The sequence below is a fragment of the Astatotilapia calliptera genome, chromosome 6 (genome assembly GCF_964374335.1).
Source record: "Astatotilapia calliptera chromosome 6, fAstCal68.1, whole genome shotgun sequence".
NCBI lineage: Eukaryota > Metazoa > Chordata > Actinopteri > Cichliformes > Cichlidae > Astatotilapia > Astatotilapia calliptera.
Genome location: NC_137427.1, coordinates 9,417,633 through 9,438,847, shown reverse-complemented (window position 1 = coordinate 9,438,847; position 21,215 = coordinate 9,417,633). Strand labels below are relative to the sequence as shown.

General features: G+C 40.2%; 2 protein-coding genes across 5 annotated transcripts in view; both read left to right on the top strand.

Annotated features, from left to right (window-relative positions):
* Positions 1 to 685: 685 nt before the first annotated feature.
* On the top strand, positions 686 to 6,639 carry as3mt (arsenite methyltransferase). Its single transcript, XM_026170099.2, has 11 exons — positions 686 to 832; positions 1,160 to 1,208; positions 2,098 to 2,225; positions 2,305 to 2,455; positions 2,738 to 2,874; positions 2,965 to 3,034; positions 3,152 to 3,233; positions 3,311 to 3,442; positions 4,110 to 4,249; positions 4,336 to 4,458; positions 5,302 to 6,639. The coding sequence occupies exons 1-11, from the start codon at positions 816 to 818 to the stop codon at positions 5,407 to 5,409; spliced, it is 1,137 nt and encodes a 378-aa protein (XP_026025884.2). The 5' UTR covers positions 686 to 815; the 3' UTR covers positions 5,410 to 6,639.
* Positions 6,640 to 7,102: 463 nt separating this feature from the next.
* cnnm2b (cyclin and CBS domain divalent metal cation transport mediator 2b) overlaps positions 7,103 to 21,215 on the top strand; it is a 52,751-nt gene continuing 38,638 nt past the window's right edge. For 2 of the 4 annotated variants that reach the window (XM_026170091.2, XM_026170090.2), the window contains exon 1: positions 7,126 to 9,003. In XM_026170091.2, coding sequence (XP_026025876.1) covers positions 7,518 to 9,003 — 1,486 coding nt within the window. In that variant the 5' untranslated portion in view covers positions 7,126 to 7,517. Of the gene's footprint in view, positions 9,004 to 21,215 lie in introns of all 4 variants that reach the window. The other 2 variants (XM_080302348.1, XM_080302347.1) reach the window with 2 other exon arrangements.

Here is a 21,215-nt window from a genome sequence, read left to right as displayed (position 1 = left end):
TGTCCGTGACTTAATTTCAGAGTGGTTCTACTGAGTGATGTTATTGTAGAGGTCAAGGCTCCTAACAAATGGCGCTAATCAGCCACTGACAAGCTGATTGGAGCTTATCCCAGCTGTCATTGGGTGAAAGGCAGGGTCCATCCTGGGGGTGCCTGATGGCATCTCCATCCATCAGGCATATGTGTAAAGTCCCATACACATGTAATTAGGATTTTGTACAATATCACAAGCACTCCTTAGTACTTTCCCAGAAGGTTGTCTAACTTTGTCAAAATTTGAATTTTGACTTTTAGTAGCCTCCCATATGCTGCTATGCACCTATAATGCTGTGTATGTTCCAGTTTGAAACTGTGGCACTTTTGCCACATATAATAAAAACGGTTTACTTGCAGGTGGACAGCTGTTTTTATTGTAAACTGATAAACCGTCACTGACCACATATGGAAGGCACCTTACCATTTAACAAGAAGGCAACATTATAATATAGTATAATATTATTATATTCTGTAACTCCTAGTTTTAATTATTTATCTATTATTATTGAGCTGAATGATTGGTGGGAGTGTCCCATGCTTCCTCTTGGAAATCCCCATGAAATCGATAGCCTTGTTTCTATTAAATCAAATCAAATGCATTGAATTAATACAGCAACAATGTGAAATGCTGTCACATTGTTGCTGTTATGTTAGGCAGTGAGGCAAGTAGAGGGCGCGCTGGTAAAACAGGAAGTGAAACGCACAATGTTCGTTCAAAGTAAGGAAACTTGACAGCACACTGAGATTTTCCTTTACTTGGGAAGCGAACGTAATGTAACCATGGACCATGGAAAGAGGTAAAAACAGCCTAATCCTTGTGCATTGTCCAATTTCAAGCTGCAGCTGTTCTAAATTCAGCGAGTGACGTGTGTCAGGTTGAACCTTCACCTTTAATGTTGTTATGATACGTACACGGTTATTTTAAAGAAACAATAGTCATAAAGTGTCAAGTTAAAGACTAAAATAACTTGTGATCTTGTAATGTGACCTTACTTGTAACTAAAGCTACATCAGTTTAAGTCAGCAGAGAACTAGCAGTGACTTGGCGTAGGCTAACTTACTGACGTGTATTTGGAGGGCTAATCTGTAACTCATGTTTTCTTTTTTCTTTTCTTTTTTTAAAGTACGTGTCCAAAGGGATTCTCTGATAGCACGATTCACGTGGATGTGAAGGTAAAATAACACCAGTCGGTAGTGGGACTGCTCATGACAGAGTGTTGTTAGCCTATTTTCAGTATTTATGTAACTGTTAAAACAGATCTGGCCCCTGATGAGTAAATGATCTGTTTGTACAGATCATCTGTCATTTAAAAATAAACACATGTTAGCCGTAGTTGTGCTCATTAAGGTGTCTGTCCAGCAGTTTTGTTCCATTGCTTGTATGGTCAGTTTCCAATGCAGCCTCAGAGTCAGACAGTATCAGAATCACAATTTGTATTGACATTATAGCAATGAAACATTAAACAGGGAAATTGAGGTGCAATTACCTCAGTGCAAAAGAAGAATAGAAATTAGTGTATATATACCTATCTATATATCTATGTGTGTGTGTGTGTGTGTGTGTGTGTATATATATATATATATATATATATATATATATATATATATACAATTTTTTTTTTTTAATATACACACACACACACACACACACACACAATCGTTTCCATATTGTGCTTCTTCCCGTTTGCTGGTGTTAGCTTAAATACCAAGGATAACTACAATTGTAAACATGTAAACATGAGATCATGCTGTAACAATGTAAACATTGTATATGTAAGTTGTATTGAATCTGGTTGTCCGTAATTTAGCAGTCTTCAGCATGTTGATGGCTGAGGGATAAAAGCTTAACAGACTAAGCTCCTTAGTCTATTATGTCTTTATGGCTCTGAAACGTCTGCCTGAAGGTAGATGTTCAAACAGTGCATCATCATGGTGAGATGGGTCCCAAAGGATTTTATTTATGTTGCTGAGACAACGGGAGCAAACAAACTGTTTATTTATAAATAAATAGTCTGCTTTATAATGAGGAGCTACTGTTACCAAGATTTCTTTGTGAAAACAGGATTATTATGGCAAGACGCTGAAGAAAACCTCAGACCTAAAGACCAATGCCTGTGTGGCTCCAGTCCAGCCCACCCCTGACTTCATTCGCCAGGCACTGAAGAAAGTACACCCTGAAATCACTGCTAGGTTAGTGGGTTGCTGACCTCTCTGTTCTTCTAGTCACACTTCAAAATCAGTGAACCTGATATGTTTTTGTCTCCCACAGGTACTATGGCTGTGGTTTGGTTGTGCCAGAATGCTTAGAGGGCTGCAGGATACTAGATTTGGGCAGTGGAAGTGGGAGGGACTGCTATATGTTGAGTCAGCTTGTGGGTGAGAAGGGACATGTCACTGGTATTGACATGACTGATGGCCAGGTATTGAACATCCGTATCGCTGCATTGGCCTTATGATTAATCGGTGCATCCTAGCTGATGGTTAAATGATACTGAATTGAACTCAGAATATCTCCAAAACTCTATTTAAGGCTGTTAAAATCTTCTAAGTGAAGATTTTTCAACTTCTTAATTTGTAAAGACAAAACTCTGTTCTGTATGCATGCATGCCTTAAATACAACCAAAAAGTTTTGGACTTATTGAGTGATACTGATAAATTCTGATAAATACCTTTTTATTTTTTTTATTTTTTTAAATTCCAGCTGGAGTTGGCCAGGACCTATGTGGACCATCATATGAAAGAGTTTGGCTACAAGAAGCCAAATATAAATTTTGTCCAAGGCTACATCGAAGCCTTGACCGAGGCAGGTCTGGAAAATGACTCGTTTGATGTAATTATGTAAGGTGTCTTACTAATCCTTTTTTGTGTGCAGTTTAACAATATATAATCATAGAATAACAGTTTTGAACATCTTCTGCTTTTGCTTAGCTCCAACTGTGTGGTGAATCTTTCTCCAGACAAGAGGCTGGTACTGACTGAAGCTTACAAAGTACTTAAGGTACGCTGCTTCTCATTTTTTAAATATTGTTATTAAATCTTCAATCATAAAACTATGAGAGCAAAGCTAAGCAAATATTTACACATTTACATACACTTTCTCATTTTTCCTCATTAGGATGGTGGTGAGCTGTACTTCAGTGACATTTACAGCAATGGAAGACTAACAGAGGAAATTAAAAATCACAAAGTGTTATGGGGTGCGTCTAATTAATATTCTACTGCCATAAATTGACAAGCACCCACCAGAATATCATAGTCTGTTTTATCTTTGCAGGTGAGTGCCTTGCTGGAGCACTCTGCTGGAAGGATCTCCTACAATTGGCTGAAAAAGTGGGCTTCAGCCCCCCACGGCTGGTTACGGCCAGTGTCATCACTGTTGACAACAAGGAACTGCAGGACATTCTTGGTTTGACAGCTTTTTTACTTGCTTGACTTTTGCATTATTTGCTTGATACAGAATTACACTCAACAGCCACTTTGTTAGGTACATCTGTTCAGCTGCTTTTTAATGCAAATATCTAGTCAGTAAATCACATGACTGCAGCTCGGTGCGCATAGGCATGTCGACATGGTCATGATGACCTGCTGAAGTTCAGACCGAGCATCAGAAGGGGGGGGGGGGAGGTGATTTAGGTAACTTTGAATGTGGCGTGGTTGTTAGTGCCAGATAAGCTGGTATGATTATTTCAGAAATTGATGATCTACTGGGATTTTCCCACACAGCCATCTTTGGAGTTTACAGAGCTCTGGAAAAGAGTAAATATCCAGTGACATTCATGTCAGTTGTACATACAGGCACAATCGACATGAATGATGCTATCAGAGAATCCTTTTGCACAAGTTCTTAAAGAAGAACATTTTATAGATTAACCCTACAAATAAACATTACTAAGTTAGCTTGCACTATTATGTCACTGCTGGTTTTCTCCTAACCTATATTTATGTAGCTACAGTTACAACTAATGTAACATTACAAGATTCCAAGTTATTTCACATTTTGAGAGCTGCTAACCTTCTTGCATGACCTGAAATTTATTAATTTTTTTAATTTCAATCTTGTGTGTTTAATACAGGTGACTTCAAGTTTGTTTCTGCCACATACCGCTTGTTTAAGGTCCCCAAGGGGAACACCAAGAACTGCAAAGTCATATATAATGGTGGCATTACAGGGGCAGAGGATAGTTTCCAGTTTGACTGTCAGTACACCTTCATGGTCTGTATATTCTGAATTAGAATATACATCAGCCTTCTACTCGCTTAAACTGTGCAAATGATTTCAGATTTGGATGTATTTTGTAGGCCAATGAAGTTGTGGAGGTGGATGGAGAGGTGGCCAACATACTGACACATTCCAGATTTGCAGAGGACTTTACTTTCCAGCCACTGGGGGGCCCCACTGGGCCCTGTGGAGTCAAACCTAAGGTCAGTGTTGTGTTTAAATTCTTGGATGTCTCTTTTACACATTAGGGGTCAGTATGTTTCTGGTATCAATTTGTGTGACACGCCCAGAGGGCAGAGCGCCTCTGTCAAACTGCGCTCACAAACACACATGCATGTGCTTCTGCATGCTGTACATTCTTGGACATTCACGTACCGCTCAAACATACATACACACATGCACAAGCACAAGGTCAAGCAGCTGTCTTGGACTCATAACCAGACTGTGGAGTCATGCTGGGGAACCTTGAACAAGAAGGAATGTTCTACACTCAGCTAATAGAATACCATTTCATCAGGGCTTGCAATCATTTTATGCACATACACCTCTAACAGCACCGCTTTACATTTTTTTAAAAATGAGTTCTCTAACTTGTTAACCGCTCATTAAAGATTTTTTTTTCTCTTCTGATATGAGAAATAGAAGTAAATTAAAATGGTAAAGGCTTATCAAAATCCACCTCATTATTAACAGTTTGGACAGTGTGAAGTCTCGTCTGGAAGAGTTTTCTGTAATCACTACAGCAGTGTGCTGATAATAGTAATAAAAAAGCCTTTGGTCTTATTCATGGAAAGAACAGCTGCTTTGAAATTGTGACTTAATGAACAACCAGTAACTGATAAAGGAAGCACAGGGCCATAACAAGACTCTGTGTAGAGGAGCCGGTGTTCTGTTATAATGTACCGTAATAGTACCTGGATTCACTTCTTCAATTTTGTGACCTTGCTTACAGTGATTTGGGATGAAACACAAATGTTACATGATACATTCTTGTAACTGGGTGCTTGTTCTTTTAATGCTTCTGCTTGGCTGAATTATTCATACAGGCTGGCATTGAGGACCCTTTTGAGCTGGCCCTGAAGTTGGGTGTGCAAGGCCCTGCATCAGCCACTGGGGGATGCTGCAGCACACAGTCTGCTGGCTGCTGCAAATGATGGTGGGAAGAGCACAAAGAAACAGGCTCAGCTTCCTGCCTACCAATAATGTCTACATGTTTGGTGAACTTCCATGAGTATTAATTAATTCATTTTAATTAAACATAATCATGTTCCTCATATATGACCTCACAACTTCATTACATCGATAAACAATAAACACCTTGTGGGTAGATCATAATTTAATAGATACTGGTTGCTCAAACAACTTCACCCACCCAGTGTATAATGGAGACATCTCAGCTGGTCAAGTTTTAGTTTCACTTTGGAACACCCTGCATTGCAATTACACAAAGCCACCATTTGCTTCACATACTGAATGACTATGTGAAGGACTACAAGTGTATGGCCTGCAGAGAAATGAGTTCTGCTGATGACTTTAAAATGTTTTATTGTGTAATCAAAGTGTTTGTATTTGAAGTTGCTTCAAGTGCATATGAGCCAATTTAAGGAGCCAGCATATGATTTAGGACCATAAGGAAAAGAAATCTCACATCAAATAATTTTAGTTTGTCTTATCAGAGTGAGGTGGTTGTTAAATTGTACCAACTATTTTTTAAATTAAGGTTAGGGTGGTTTATTTTGCTATAATGTCAAAGAAAATAGTTAAAATTGAAGAGATCTGCTCCCTGCTTCTAGTTTTCAGCGGTACTATCCATTGGTTTTGACTGAACTGTTGTTGAATCAAGGGTGATTAGAAGCCACATAACATTTTTGAAGTCTGACACTGGTCCACAGGCCACATGTTGAGTACCTAGGCTATAAATTATCTTGCGCAAACAAGATAACAATATCACTTTGAGGGATTTAAGGGTTCTGCAAGTGCTCCCAGTTAATATTTTATGAAAGGATTAAATATGGTAACAATTCATTAACATAATTATATTGTATAGATAAAAGGAAAACTTTAGTAAGGTAAAATAAAAATGCAACAAATTTAAAACCTTTTAACAACCATGAGCAGTATTAAGAAGAGCAACTTCTTCATTTGTGCCTCATTTTGTCATATGCCTGCTTAGTCTAATTATTTTTTTACCCATAAAACTGACATTGTTTATTCACACAATACTTTTTACTTCCCTTAAAACCTGTGTTTTAGTAAATCGGTGCTTAATTGTTTTGCAGACTGGCTTTAAGATATGCTTCAACAAAAGTGTACAAATTATTTCTCATTATTGTGATGGTTATGTGTTATTTCTGATAAAACACAATAAATATTAATTAATGAAATGACTCTTCTATTTTCATCTTTGCTCCTATGATGTAGTGCATTATTTCTAAAGGTACAAATGCACATTTGTATTTGGGAAAAGCTTTGGTTAAGGGGACCAGTTCAAGACATGGTGGTCAGGATCTCTCACTTTAGTTTCATTTTAAGTTTAAAGGGGGAAAAGATAAATAGTCTAATAAGAGATAATTGTATTAAAGAAATTGTTTTTTGTATTACACATCTCAATGACGTATATGTATATGTGTTTAATGGTTTTGACAACTTTAACCTCTTCAAGTTAGTCAGTCTAGGAACATATTACTGTCCACTGTAATACCTGTCATTAAAATGAGACATGATATAGATAGTGCTTCGGAGTTTCAGCATGCAGTATGATGCAATGCGATAGGAGGAAAACAAATTAACATGTCCCAACCTTTGATAGTCTATATAGATAAAACATGTTGTAGTATTTATTTTAGTTAACCTTTAATCTTTGCACGTGCCTTTTTTAAACATTTAGACCGGGTATTGTGGTTGTCTTTTCTAGCATGATATGTTTTAAGAAGTCACGAGTAAAGTCCTATCTGTCTCCTAACATGAGGTGCACTTGTTTTGGAATTTGATTCGTCAAGGAGGCTGCGGACGCCCCGCCTCCCGGCCAGCGGAACCTCCCGATTGGTCGTCGCCGTCGCCTGTATCGGGGACACCAGGGGAGGCACGAGTTGGCCCGTAAGCCTGCGCTCGCGAGTCATCAGTGTCGGACACGTAGTGGGAACGAGCAGGTCCCGATGCACAAGTCACGGCAACCCTGGGCGGAGATGAAGGCGGACTCCGACTGGCTCTGATTTTTAAAAGCCCTTTTCATTCAGGAGGTTGGTTGCCAGTTGTTATCAATATGGCAGAACCGTTATCCCAAGCACCCACCGCTGCAAAAATGGCGTCACTTAACCGGGTCCGAGCTTTGGCGATGATTTTCTTAACTGTCACTGGCTGCTGTGTCACCCCGACAAGTGGCAAGGAAGGGTCCGAGGAGACCGTCATCATAGGGCTCCGACTGGAGGACACGGACGACATTTCCTTCATGGATAAGGGCTACCTGCGGGTGAGTGAGCGCTCTCGGGTAAAATTAAGAGTGTACGGGCAGAACATCAACAACGAGACCTGGTCCAAAATTGCTTTCACGGAACATGAGCGGAGCCGGGTGATTGGGAGCATTGACAGCTCCTCGGGGGATAACCAGAGCCAGGAGGACTCGTCCGGCTTGCACCCCTGTGGTTTTAGGACTTCGGATATAATGATATTGCCCTACATCATCCTGAATCGAAAGACATCCGGTATAGTTGAAATTGAGGTCAAACCTTTGCGAAAGACGGAGAGGAGTAAAACGTATTACCTTTGCATCGCCACCTCGACACCAGCCGTGGCCGGGATGCACGACCCGCGGACAGAGAACACCTGGATCTACCACGATGGGGATGACACCAAAGTGATAGTGGTGGAGGAGAAAAAGTTTCTGCTGCCTTTCTGGCTCCAGGTCATCTTCATCTCCATGTTGCTTTGCCTGTCCGGTATGTTCAGCGGGCTGAACCTGGGGCTCATGGCTCTGGACCCCATGGAACTCCAGATAGTGCAGAACTGCGGCACGGAAAGGGAGAAGAATTACGCCAAAAAAATAGAGCCGGTCAGGAGCCAAGGGAATTATTTGCTATGCTCTCTTCTGCTCGGGAACGTGTTAGTGAACACCACGCTAACCATCTTGCTGGATGATATCGCCGGTTCGGGCTTGATTGCTGTTGTCATGTCCACCATCGGTATAGTCATTTTTGGGGAAATTGTGCCACAGGCCATCTGCTCCAGGCACGGCCTCGCTGTGGGAGCCAACACCATATTCCTCACCAAGTTCTTCATGCTGCTTACCTTCCCTGCGTCCTACCCAGTCAGTAAGCTGCTGGACTACCTGCTCGGACAGGAGATAGGAACCGTGTACAACAGAGAGAAGCTTCTGGAGATGCTGCGCGTCACGGACCCCTACAACGATCTGGTGAAAGAGGAGCTGAACATCATCCAGGGCGCGCTGGAGCTCAGGACTAAGACTGTAGAGGACGTGATGACGCCGCTGAGGGATTGCTTCATGATTCCTGGGGATGCAACGCTGGACTTCAATACCATGTCCGAGATAATGAAGAGCGGCTACACGCGCATCCCCGTTTTCGAGGGCGAGAGGTCTAATATAGTGGATCTGCTCTTGGTCAAGGACCTGGCCTTCGTGGACCCGGATGATTGCACTCCGCTCAAAACCATCACAAAGTTTTACAGCCACCCGTTGCATTTTGTGTTCAATGACACCAAGCTTGACGCAATGCTGGAGGAGTTTAAAAAAGGTAAGAGAGTTTTGCAACAACCTTTGACACCTGGAATGTGTTAAAGGTTGATGTCTGTTCTAGGCAGGTCTTTCACATGACCACTCTCTTTGTTGGATAAGGCAAGGTAGATACATGAGTTATGTAATCGTTTATGATGCAAGGAGTCACTGAGTGCATGTGGTGTATCTATAGGTCAAATGTCTAAAATCAGATATTGAGCAATAAAAAGAAGGAAGAGGAATTCCTCAATAATTTCTTGTACTGAAGGAAAAAGAGATGAGGGAGGTAGCAGCAAAGGTTCTTTCCCCCTCAGACAACACTGAATCTGCCACAGGTGTAGATGCCACATCTTCACAGGTCACTTCCTGTAAAGTGGAGAAGCAGGTGTCCTTATCATTCTCCATCACTTCCATTAAGTGTTAATGTTCACACTCTCTCTCTCCCCTCCTGCTTTTCCTCCTCATGCCTTGCCCTCCTCCTATTCAACCCTTTTCACACTTTCCCATTCCTTTCATCTCTTGCTCTCTCTCATTTGTAAATGCATTAGGACATGTGGGAATAGTGCAACAGCAGCACTGAGGTTATCAGGTGGGGGCATCTTGTTTGAGAACCTGCTTAAATCCCTGTCTGCCTCTCATGCGCTTGCTTCAGAGTGATGGTGGCGATAACTCTTTTTTTGTCCAATCCTGGAATGCAGTCGTGTGGATAATGAATAACAACCTCTAACACCCTCAAGCCCCCCGTGTGCTGTGTGTATTTGTATGCGCATGGTGTTTGAGAAAGATGTTTACCTCACCCACGGTTTATCTGATGTTTTGCATAGCCAACCCCCTCACTGTTGTTGCTTCTGACTAAGTTATTCCTGGAAAGGGTTTGTAGATTTGGTGCTGGACTGGACTGATGCATATACAGACACACCTGTCAGCAGCTGATTTATGAACTCTTAAAACTAGGGGGAAAAAACATGACTGTTGTGCGCTTATTAGAATATTCGCTTCACTTTAAGAGGATTAATTGGGAGGAAAAACAGAACAAATCAGCGAGCTCCATTACCAGAAATTAGGTGTAGTTCCTCTGCCAAATTAGCATTACATAATATACTATTTGGGGAGGGGGGTGTTTGTTTATTTATTTTCATTACAGCTGACTAGTCACAGACATGCACCAGTTTTCTGAGTCAACAGAGAAAGTTCACCATCCTGTTATTTTATCAGAATACTAAGATCAGCAAATGTTTGCAATTTCTTTTTATTATTACATATCTCTGTTGTGATTGTAGTAGACATCTGATGACTAAGATTTTGTGTGTTACAACCATTTAGTGAATATTTGAATGTTTGTGTTTACTTGTGTTCCTGTGTGTGTGTGTGTGTGTGTGTGTGTGTGTGTGTGTGCTACACAATGGCGCTGAATCCACAAGTCACTTCATTGATAAGTAATATTGCAGAACATTAACTGGGAACTGTTTTGGTGGAGATATCATCTGAATTTCAGGAGTGGGAACACTCCTACCTTCACGCCCCCTCCGGCCTCAGCCTATAAAAGCCCCCCTCCTCCAATACCTGCTGTTCTCATTTTCACGCCCCACCCTTCCCCCTCATTTTTCCCTCTCTTCTCCTCTTCTCCTCTCTTCCTTTCCTTCATTCATTTCTCGTTAGTACATGGGGATCTGCCCGGCCCGAGAGCCGTCGCCAGTCCCCTTCGAGGCCTTCCCCAAACCGCAGCACCAGTCACACTTCCTCATCCCTCATCGCCCATCGTTACCGAGGATGTGGTCCCTGCTAGTGAAAAGAAAATAATTGGGTTGTTGATTCATTAGTCACCATATTTCAGTGACACAGAAACTTGTGTGAAGTTTTTATTTTTGTAAGGTAGCAACATTTTAGAATAAAATAGAATAATCCTTTAATTGTCCCACAAGGGGAAATTTGGTTGTAACAGCAGCCAAAAAGACACATATACAAACAAACAGTACACAGGACACAGAACAGAAACATACACAATTTTTCTTACATATTTACTTTTACATTTTCTTCTTAAGGAAGGAAAATGTGCCTTGCTCTGATGGAGATTTAGTAATTAATAATTACACTCCTGCACAATTTGTTTCGACAAAAAAACAATAAACTAAGACAAACCGTTTTCTACTCTTTTTAATTCGATGCATATTTTTCTATCTATCCACTTTCTTAACTCCTTATCCAGTTCAGGGCCATGCTAGCCTGGAGCTTATCCCAACTGTCATAGGATAAGAGGTGGGGTACAACCTTGACTGGTCACCCATCTATCACAGAGAGAAAAGGACAGCCGCTTATGCTTCCAGGCAATTTAGAATCACTAATTAGCCTAATGAGAATGGAGCGATCCCACACAGGCGCAGGGACAGCATCCACATACCAAACAAATAAAGATGCCAGGCAGCTGACAGTCTCAAATCCAGGGCCCTTTTGCTATGAGGCGATATTCATAACCACTGCACCACTGTTCCACTCGTGCTTAGTTTGCTTTAGAGTCATTCCTCAGTTTGTGCACAAGCTGCAGATGTGGTCGGAGTTTAAAACATCTGCATGCACCTCATTAAATATCCCGGGGCATCGGTTCATGTTCCGTCCTCAGCATCCAAACACTTGCTACATACCTAACACTGAGTTTATGTTTAAATAAAAGCTGCTGCCTAAGCAGCCGTGACATACTTTGGTTTGAAATACTTAAAAAGAGACAATTAATAAAATAATGTGAAGTTTTTCTCTGTAGAAGTATTTTGCCCGTTAGCAGAGAGAGTGTCTTGTTGCATAATGATGCTTTAAATAATTCAGCTCCATTCATCTCAGATATGTTTGTAAATGGGTAACCGGGTGTATCTGTTTGCAGTAGTTAGTTGCAATTTGTGAATTCTGTTCACATACTCCCACTAAAAGACGCATACATTAAGTTTTCGCATCATTACACCTGCATACTTAATCATAAACACTCAGCTCTGGAGGGTATAGCGTCTGTGCTGCTGGCAGTGCACCAGAGGGGAATTCAAGGGAGGCAAGTCATAAGCAACTGCTGTGGGGAGGCCTGCGGGGTCAAAGTTTCCCGTCAATCTGGCTCTGTTCACAGCACACACTCAGTTCAAAGTGCTTTGTATTGTAAGTCATTGTTAATTAATTTGATGCCGCTTGCGGAGCTGCATAGTCGTTTGGAGTCGGTTACAAAAAAAAAAAGAAACAGTCCCAAAACATGCTGCTCACGGTAGAGACTGTGTTAGAGCATCGGATCAGAACTTTTTTCATAAGTTGGTTCCTCTTCACAGTTGTGGATTTGTAAGAGAGGATTTCAGACTGTGCAGCATTACATAATTCACCGTGATGCTGATTCTACTCTTTGTTAAGGTTTAAAAAGATTCTCAGAAGTGCTCATTTTACTTGAAATATAGAGAAGCCACCATAATCAACGTGCCCCTGCTTATGTTTTACCCAGCTCCATCGAGGTCCTAGGTCAAGGGTTACAGTGAGATTCATACAGGAGGTGTTTAATGCAGGCAGACACACTTCTGGAAACTTCTGACCCTTCATTAATTGCTCTCCATCTGCGACTGCAACAATTACTGTCATCTGGGGGTTTCTTGTCAAGCTGCAGCTTTACCCGTTAATGAGTGGGTCAGTGAGTGCCTTTTGGGACAAAACCAAGTAGCTGGGGCAAAAACAGGAATTTAGCTGCCCTTCTGGCTTCCAGTTATGTGCGATATTCCTGAAAGTGCAAGTTAGTCACCCCTTCACATACAGTGTTCCAAGCTTTTTGAGAGGAGGAATGGATTTACCGTAGGCATGAGAGCTCAAATCAGGTTGCACACATGTTCCTCTACACCACTCTGCTTTCTGATTCTGGGGAAGCCGGGCCACTCGTGCAGCATCAGATGCACGGGCACTTAGAGTCAGTTTATCTTATCTCCTATTTTCAAATCGCGTGTGTGATTGATGCGGTTATTCTCCTGCGTGCTGGTGATAAATATGTTATTTCACGTGCATACTGTTTAGTCATGCCTACAAGCTATTATGCCACATTCTTCTTTCAAAGCACAGCACTCATCTGCAAACCTTTTCTGCTGTTAAATGAAAAGTTCATTCCACCGTGGTCTTTTCAATTCAACCACTGTTTCCTAGCCCAGACTGCACTGTATTCTTCACTATTTTAGAGTAAAAGTCCCCAGTGTAAAAGAACCTACATGAGAACTGGCACGACTTGAACTAGTTCCCTAATTGCTGCAATATAGGCCAATCTATGCTTAATTCAGATTCAGCAGCCTTGCAGGCTCTTTGCTTAGGACTTTGTCTTAAAGTGAAACTCATTTTTTCTCTTTTGGGCCTTGTTGAAATACTGACAGCAGTTTGTGTGTGTTGCGTTTTTTTAATGTTTTTATTCTTTCTGGGGGTTTGTGTGGAGCATGTCATAGCAAATGTCTAAAAAGCGTGATGGATTGTTTGCCTGGTAACCCTCGGTTTTTAACGCTGCATCAAGTGTTGGGATTAAATGACATCATGTTGGTAAGAACACTTAATGTTTCCTGATGAGGGACACCCCTTTGAACTCAGCGTGACTTCTTCTGCCAGCCGCTCACTTTATCAGAACTAATTACCTCGAATCAAAGGTTGTCTGCATTTCACTATACTTGGTATTACAGAAGACGGCATCGGCTGCAGATTTTCTCTCGAGTGGAATGTAATATCATTTAAAAAAAACCCAACACTCTGCATTTATTTATTATTTAAACACTTATCTTTTTATAATCATATCACTTGTGATTTCTGCTTATTTGTTCAGGCACCTGTCTGCATGGTTTATAAGAACAAAAATGATTCACTTGTAAACATATTCCTCTGTTTCTGCAGCCCTTTTAGGAGGTCTTTGAGAAAGAAGCCAGAAAACCTCTGTTGTAGTAACCTGTTGTTTGGTAACTTCTTGTCTGTGACTCAGTTTAAAGGCCCACACAAGTTGTTAATGCGTGTTTTAGCCCGTTTACTAAAAGCGATGAATAACTCACTGCCGCCAGATTTTCTGGCTCTGGGCGTAGTTTTGGAGAAGCCTGTTGAAAGCGCATTATGTAATCCGTCACGATGAAATTTTCATTGCTTTTCTTTGTATTAAGACAACACCTGACAAAGGATTTTTCTAGTTCACTAGTTGCCGTTAATTCATGCGGTTAGTTCACTTATTGTTGCTGATTGAACCAGACAAGTCATTTATTAACTTAATCATTTGGGAATACCAGAAAATTGTTTGAGTTTTTGAGAAAGTAGAGTTTATATATAGTAAGCACAGTACTACATTATGGAGAATTATTTAATAACTACCCTTTAAAGGCCACGTGCTGACAACACCTGAAAAAGCATTGGTAATCTTCATGTGTTGAGGTAACCAGCATGATTATCTAATGTGAGAGAGACTGACCAGGCCCACTGAAATCTTACATGTATATACTTACATGTTTTACATGATAAGCTGTCTTTGAGGTTAATGAATAAAGTGCAAAAGTACTCACATCATCTTTTCAGGGATATCATTTATGGTCTCAAAATGATCACAGACTTGAATAAAGAGTTGATGTAAAGAAAAATGTCTATCTGTGGCTGATCTGTGGTCATATGAGCTGGTATACTGTACTGCTTAAAGCCTTGATTATACCAAGTTGTGGACATAGACATGGACAGCTGGAGACACCATGGCTGAGTAGCTATTCCTATTATACTTATAATACTTATCCTATTATACTTACTTAAAGGTGTGCATGCATAACAGTTGATGGCTTAGATAAGACACACAAAAAAACAGACAGGGATTCGGACATCTGCACAGATCCTAGCGCAGACTGTCCAGTGAGGAAATTATTGTCTGTCATATCCCAACAGACCCTAACAGACTTGAGTGTGTTACATTAACACATTCTGAACTATTGTGGAACAGATCCTCTCCCTTAATTCCACATTGTGTTCACCAGCAATTTGCGCAGATCATATGCTTTCAGGTGCTGGAAAAACATTTTTTAAAAATGGTAAACAATGGCATTAAGACTCCTTACTGAAAAAAGCTGAGGATGGAAATGCTGTAGAAAGAACAGAACTAGAAAGCATTCACTAGAAAATACTTTGTGTATATATGTACAATGGAGTGCAGAGATGCAGAACTGGATGATACGAGAAGAGAAGCTACGTGTGAGTAAATGCATCCACCATCTCATGGATTACTGGCCACCTGGCAGACAGGTCACAGTATGTGAGACTGAGCGGTGCTCTGTCTGATTTGTCGATGTGTACTAAAGCAGCTGTGCAGAAAGGTCTCTGTCCTGTCTCCATTGCTGTTCACATTGTACACCTGCAGTTCATGGCAGATATAGAGATGCTGTAACAGTTCTGTAGTTGTTGGATGTTTATGTGGCAGAAGGAGGAGGGCAAAGAACTAGTTGATGATTTTTGTGTAACTGTCTGGAAGGAACTGTCTGCTTCTTAATGTGAATAAGACCAGAAAGATGGTTATTGACTTCAGAAGGAAGAGAATGGCTTCATGACCTGTGTCTATCATGGGACAGGATACTGACGTAGTACAGATGTATAAGTACCTGGGCTGAACTGGAGGCTATATACTAAAAGGGAATGAGCAGACTTTAGTTCCTAAGGAAGCTGAGAGCCTTCAATCTGTCAATCAAAACAAAGGTGATTTTTTTTTTTTTATCAGTTAATTGTGGTGAGCACGGTGGACTTTGCTGTGGTTTGCTGGGAAATCATCATCAGGTGGTGACACCAACAGAACAAACTGATTAGTAAGGCCGGCTCTATTACTGGCTGCAAATTGGAACTTGTGGAGCTGGTGTAGCGAGGAGGTCACTGTTATCCATCATGGATAATCCTGACCACCCTCTGCACCACTTAAACTCTGTAATACACTATATTTGTCTGGCAGAGAGGCATGTCCCATATATTATTATCATTATTATAGATCCCCTTCCTGTGTTTTTGTCAGTGCCCCTGTCTCTAAATAATGTATCAAAGCAAGTCTGACTACATCTTCCCCTACCCTTCTCTGATAAATCAACCCAACACTCGTCTCCATCTGCTCCACCATGCCTATTTAAACTCATCCACCGTCACTACTTCTCCTAATCGCATCCTCACTATTATATCGGTCTCCCTCTCATTCAAACTTGTGTATTCTGACTTTCATTCCTCTTCTCTCCACCTTTGCAGACTCTCTTCCGCCTGCTCCCTACTCCAACTATAGATCGCAGTGTTGTCTGCAAACATCATAATCTACAAAGTTTTTTTCCTGACGTCATCTATAAATCTCTTCATCACCATTGCAAACAAGAAGGGGCCCAGAGCCGATCTTTGATGTAATGCTACTCCGCCTTTCACTCGAACCCATCTGTCACTCCTACTGCACACCTCACCACTCTCTTGCTGTCCTCATACATGTCCTGCTCCACACTCACGTACTTCTCAGCCGCTCCTGACTTCCTTATGCAGTACCACAGTTCCTCTCTTGGCACGCTGTGATAGAGCAGGGCGATATGGCCAAAAATATTTATCACGATATATATTTGAAAATTTGCGATAACGATATAACCGACGATATAATTGATGCGAGACAAAATACAACTCCACAACATTACTAGCGCAAAAAGACAACCTTCCATTTATTTTCACTTAAACAAGAAGCTGGTTTTTATGTACATTAAAGCTTTATAAAAATGTAACAGTGCAAATGCAAATTCCTTGCTGAAAGTTTAACCAAAAGGCATTTCCAGTAGAAATGGGCTGACATATCCTGAGCATAACCATGTATAATATCCACTGAAGTTAAAAAGAGGTGCTTTGCAACATTAAACTGCAGTGTGCAGTACGCATTTTTCGGACCATAAGGTGCACGGGATTATAAGGCACATTAAGCGAAACAAAGCAGTCAGATAAATCAAACTTTATTAAACTCATTCTTCTTGCTTCCTCCACTTCTGTACCATTGATTCATTAATGTTGAATTCTCTGGCAGCTGCTCTATTCCCATGTTGTTGCAGTATATTAATGACTAACCTCGTATTGTGGATGGATTATCTCAGTTGTTCTCCTGACTGAAGTTTGGTCCGTTTACAGCATCCTGCCATGCGATTGCATTTGTCTCTAACCATGAAAAACCTTCACGTTAACTTTTATAAGTGGAAAAGTGTTAGTGTTCGTCCTCCAGCTTCACTGTTTATGTTATGCTAACATAGCTGTGTCGCTAGCGATCACGTAGCACATCATTATATACCAGCTAGCCCAACTTCAGTAACCCTACAAACGTCACTGCTGTTTAGTTTCCTGTCTTCATTTATGTTGGAAGTGATAGCAGAGCTGTACGTTTGATTTTTTTCAGAAATCTCTCAGTCAGAACATGCAATATCATGCTTAGGTAACTAGCGAAACTAGCGAGCTAACTTCCGCTAGCTTCCTGCTAACTTCTAACTCCGTTAAATGTAATAACTTTTGTTTTCATGGATGCCTGGAAGTTAAACTTTATAGTTACACCTGGTAAAGCAGCAATGCTGATCGTTTTATTAAAGATGAAAGAATTTAGACAGTTTTTAACTCTAAGTGATGCTGCAGTGTTGTTTGACCTGAAGTATACGGAGTTTAGGACCCAGATTACTCCCAGATTTAAGAGCATCTTAGTCCGACAAATACGACAATAACAACGGCCGCTTGCATGTTCTGCAAAAAAATGTGCTTTGTTGTGTATCTGACGGACAAACACCAAACCAGTTCCACATCATGGAAGTTGCACCATTTTTACAAACCAATTCTGGTTCATCTGTTTCACTCAACAATCGGCCATGTGCGTATGAAAACAAAGGCACTGCGCATGCGCGTTTTACTCCCATTCTATCGCGATATTTCATTTTCCTATCTTTGCCTAACATTATACCGGTATTACCGTGAACGGTATAATATGGCCCAGCCCTACGCTGTGATATGCTTTCTCTAGATCCACAAAGACACAGTGCTCCTCCTGGCCTCCTCTAATAGCAAACATCACATTTGTTGGCTGAAGAAAAACATTTGATTAAAAACCAAACAAACTGACATTTTCTATTAGCATTGCTTATACTTGCTCGTTGTTTGAGTTTGATTTTTCATAACTGTTTAGGCTCCAGGGTAACACAATTGTGAAAAAGAAATGAAGATGATGTAATGGTTAGTACATTTTGTAATGCAAATTTAAAGACTTTGTAAGTTAATTTTCATAAACTCATTAAATGGATGAAAACCAGCTGTAGCCAAAATCTCACTTATTGTAATTCCCAAGCAGTGAAGTCAAGTTGGTTAGTTACTTGTGACATCCACGAATGCAGAAATGTAGAATTTCTGTCAATTCAGAATAAAAGTTGGTGTGAGACTGTGCAGTAAATGTAATTAATACTGATCGTTCCAAAAAGCTGATGTATTAGCAATTTGTGCTCAAATGTTCAGTTCAATTCAATTTTATATACAGCGCCAAATCACAACAACAGTCACCTAAAGGTGTTTAGCGTTGTTTTTTGTGTCTGTGGTTTGAATTTGTTGTCATTCACCAGTCAACTCTGTGCACATTTGTGTGAAAAATCCGAGCTGGCCATGCTATGACCCGCCAACAATGCCAGGGTACAGAAATTCAGTGATTTTTCTTTTTTTTTTTTTTTTATCTTTGACATTAATCTACTGCTAGTAAACAAGTCTAAACCCTGTTTGCAAGCTGTAAAAAATTGTTGACGTTGCTCAAGTCTGTTTCTGCTTTATTGCCCAATTTAATTTATTAGACAAGTAATCAAAAACTAAATGCATTTCAATTACAGTAACTACAATAAGCTACATTGATGATGAAGAATAAAAACATTTATTCTTCATCATCAATGAAGAATAAATTCATTACAGGTTAACTAGTAATCTGTAACTTATTACAAAAAAAACAAACTTTTCCCAACAATGAATGGATGCACTGTTGACCTTTGCTGATTTTGATATTGACTGGGTTAAACTCTTGAGTTTGTTGCGTTACAAGACTAGTTTTTGAATTGCCCCACATTCTTCAGATTCTGGTACAACGTGGAGTAGGCTTTTAAGACCCGATTAGTACAACAGTTAAGGAGTGTCAATCTAGCCGCAGTGCATTACCAAAGCCTGTCTGATCTGGCATTATGACTTTTCTTTACATTTATTTTCTTCCTGGAAAATAAATGTAAAGTAGGTTTCCTGGAAGTTTTGCAGATTTTTCGTTGACTGTAATGTATTCTGATGTCAAAATTAAGATTTTGGGTGTGATCCAGTCTCTATTCACGTAGGCTGTGGTATTAAGCAGTACTGCTGGCCTACAACTCCTGCAAACAAACAACTATGTCAGCTTCAGCTTGCTATATTTGGAAGTAGCACCAAAATGCATTAGCCTCCAAATTTGACCTGTGCACAGCCATCCAAAGATATAGTAGAAATGAGACTGCACTACTATCCAAAAGGGGTTAAAACACACAAAAAGGTCTCTGTTGCTTTATAGTTGACATTTTATCAAGGGTTACTTTGAAGAGTAACAAGTGTGGAGATCTGACATGGAAGACTTTTGATATAAACCTCTGTAATCTCACGTCCTTGCTTCTGTATGGCAGATTTATTTGTTTGTGACAATGGGCTTTTTATGAACATCCACAAATATGGTTTTTATCACTGTAGTCACTTGAGAAAAAGTCCCATATTGTACCAAGGAAGTGAGTGGGATAAACCTGAGGCACTTATTGTAGAAAGTATAGTGGTATTACTGTACTACTGTAAGGTCTCTTTCGGTCAGAACACATTGCACAGAAATCCAAACACTGTCATGTATTGTCTCTGGTGTTGGTGCAAACATCTATCTTGAGCACATTTTAAAAACCGCAGTTCTTTTTTCTCGACACTGCAGTGCATCTCACTTCACATCATTTCTACCTAGTAACTTGAGTGCAGACTCATTAGTGACTCATATAACTTCTGGTAGTCTCTGACGATGGCTGCTCCTGAAGGAATGGCTTTTGTAATTTTGTGTTGTTCGTGTAGTTAAGGAGCCGAATCTGCTTCCAGCGCATGTTGCCTAGGATCTGTAGCCATGAAAAAATTTGTTATTATGCAATCCAGAATGCAGCCACCCCCACGTTGCTTTTAATAAGCTGCTTCCCAAAACAGAGCTCATACTGCACCTGCCCGTTATTTCGTTAACAGATTATTTAGACTTTGTAATTGACGTGGCCATGCAGGTATTACTGTAACAGGAGACTGAGGCTGAGAGGTGTATGATGTAACAGAACAGCCTCATGTTTTCATTTATTCTGTTGGCCTGGATTTAACTGTAAGTTACCCGAATGGAAGATGAGATATTTGCACTTACATCCATTTGTACTTAAATTTATTAATTTTGATAGGCCCTTTAATCCTCTTTAAACAAATGTGAAATGATCATCTCCATAGTGCAGATACTCTGATTTACAGCCTCTGTTTTGGGATTGTATAATCTAAGACTTCAGTGGGAGTAGAGAAATGAACTGTTGGCGTTAATCAATATTTTATCTGAATATTGGCATTTGCCAATATTTTTTTTGCTACTAAATGTTCAAAGACTGATGATGATGATGATGATACACCAGAAAGACTTTGTGTTTCTGTCGTCCAAATGGCAGAATATAAAACACATGCATGCAGACACACAGACACAAAAAGGCACCAAATTTAACCAATTTATTGTTATAAGACTAAAGTTTTGCTGTTATTAAATTCCAAGATTTTTAGAAGAAATTCTATTCTAAAGCAAGAAACCACTTAACCAAGACCCTTATCTTGTTGGAAAGACACTTAAAAGATGCTCTTTTTTTGCATTTGATGGCAAAAAGAGCAAAAATTGTCCTTAAGCTGATACTTGAAATGCCACCATTACATATTTAATATAAAGAAAAATCCTTTATGTAGTCGTACGCAAAGTGTCATTCATTTTGTCTCTGCTGAGAGGAACTGTTTGCTCTGACTGTGGTTATGTCTTTAAGATATTATCAGGGTAATTTGGGTGTTGTGCATGATGTCATTGTTATGAAATGACGGGAAATTGCTGCTATTAGTGTCGCCGTATGATGATTAGTAGGAGGAGAAGAGTGATGATGATCACTGTATTGCGGTAATCATTATGTCTTATTAGCAGGGGTTGAAATGTACAAATTTGTAACGCCG

Coding starts and splice junctions, on each gene's coding strand:
- as3mt (XM_026170099.2), top strand. Junction 1,209..2,097: donor CGATTCACGTGGATGTGAAG/GTAAAATAACAC, acceptor TTGTGAAAACAG/GATTATTATGGCAAGACGCT. Junction 2,456..2,737: donor TTGACATGACTGATGGCCAG/GTATTGAACATC, acceptor TTTAAATTCCAG/CTGGAGTTGGCCAGGACCTA.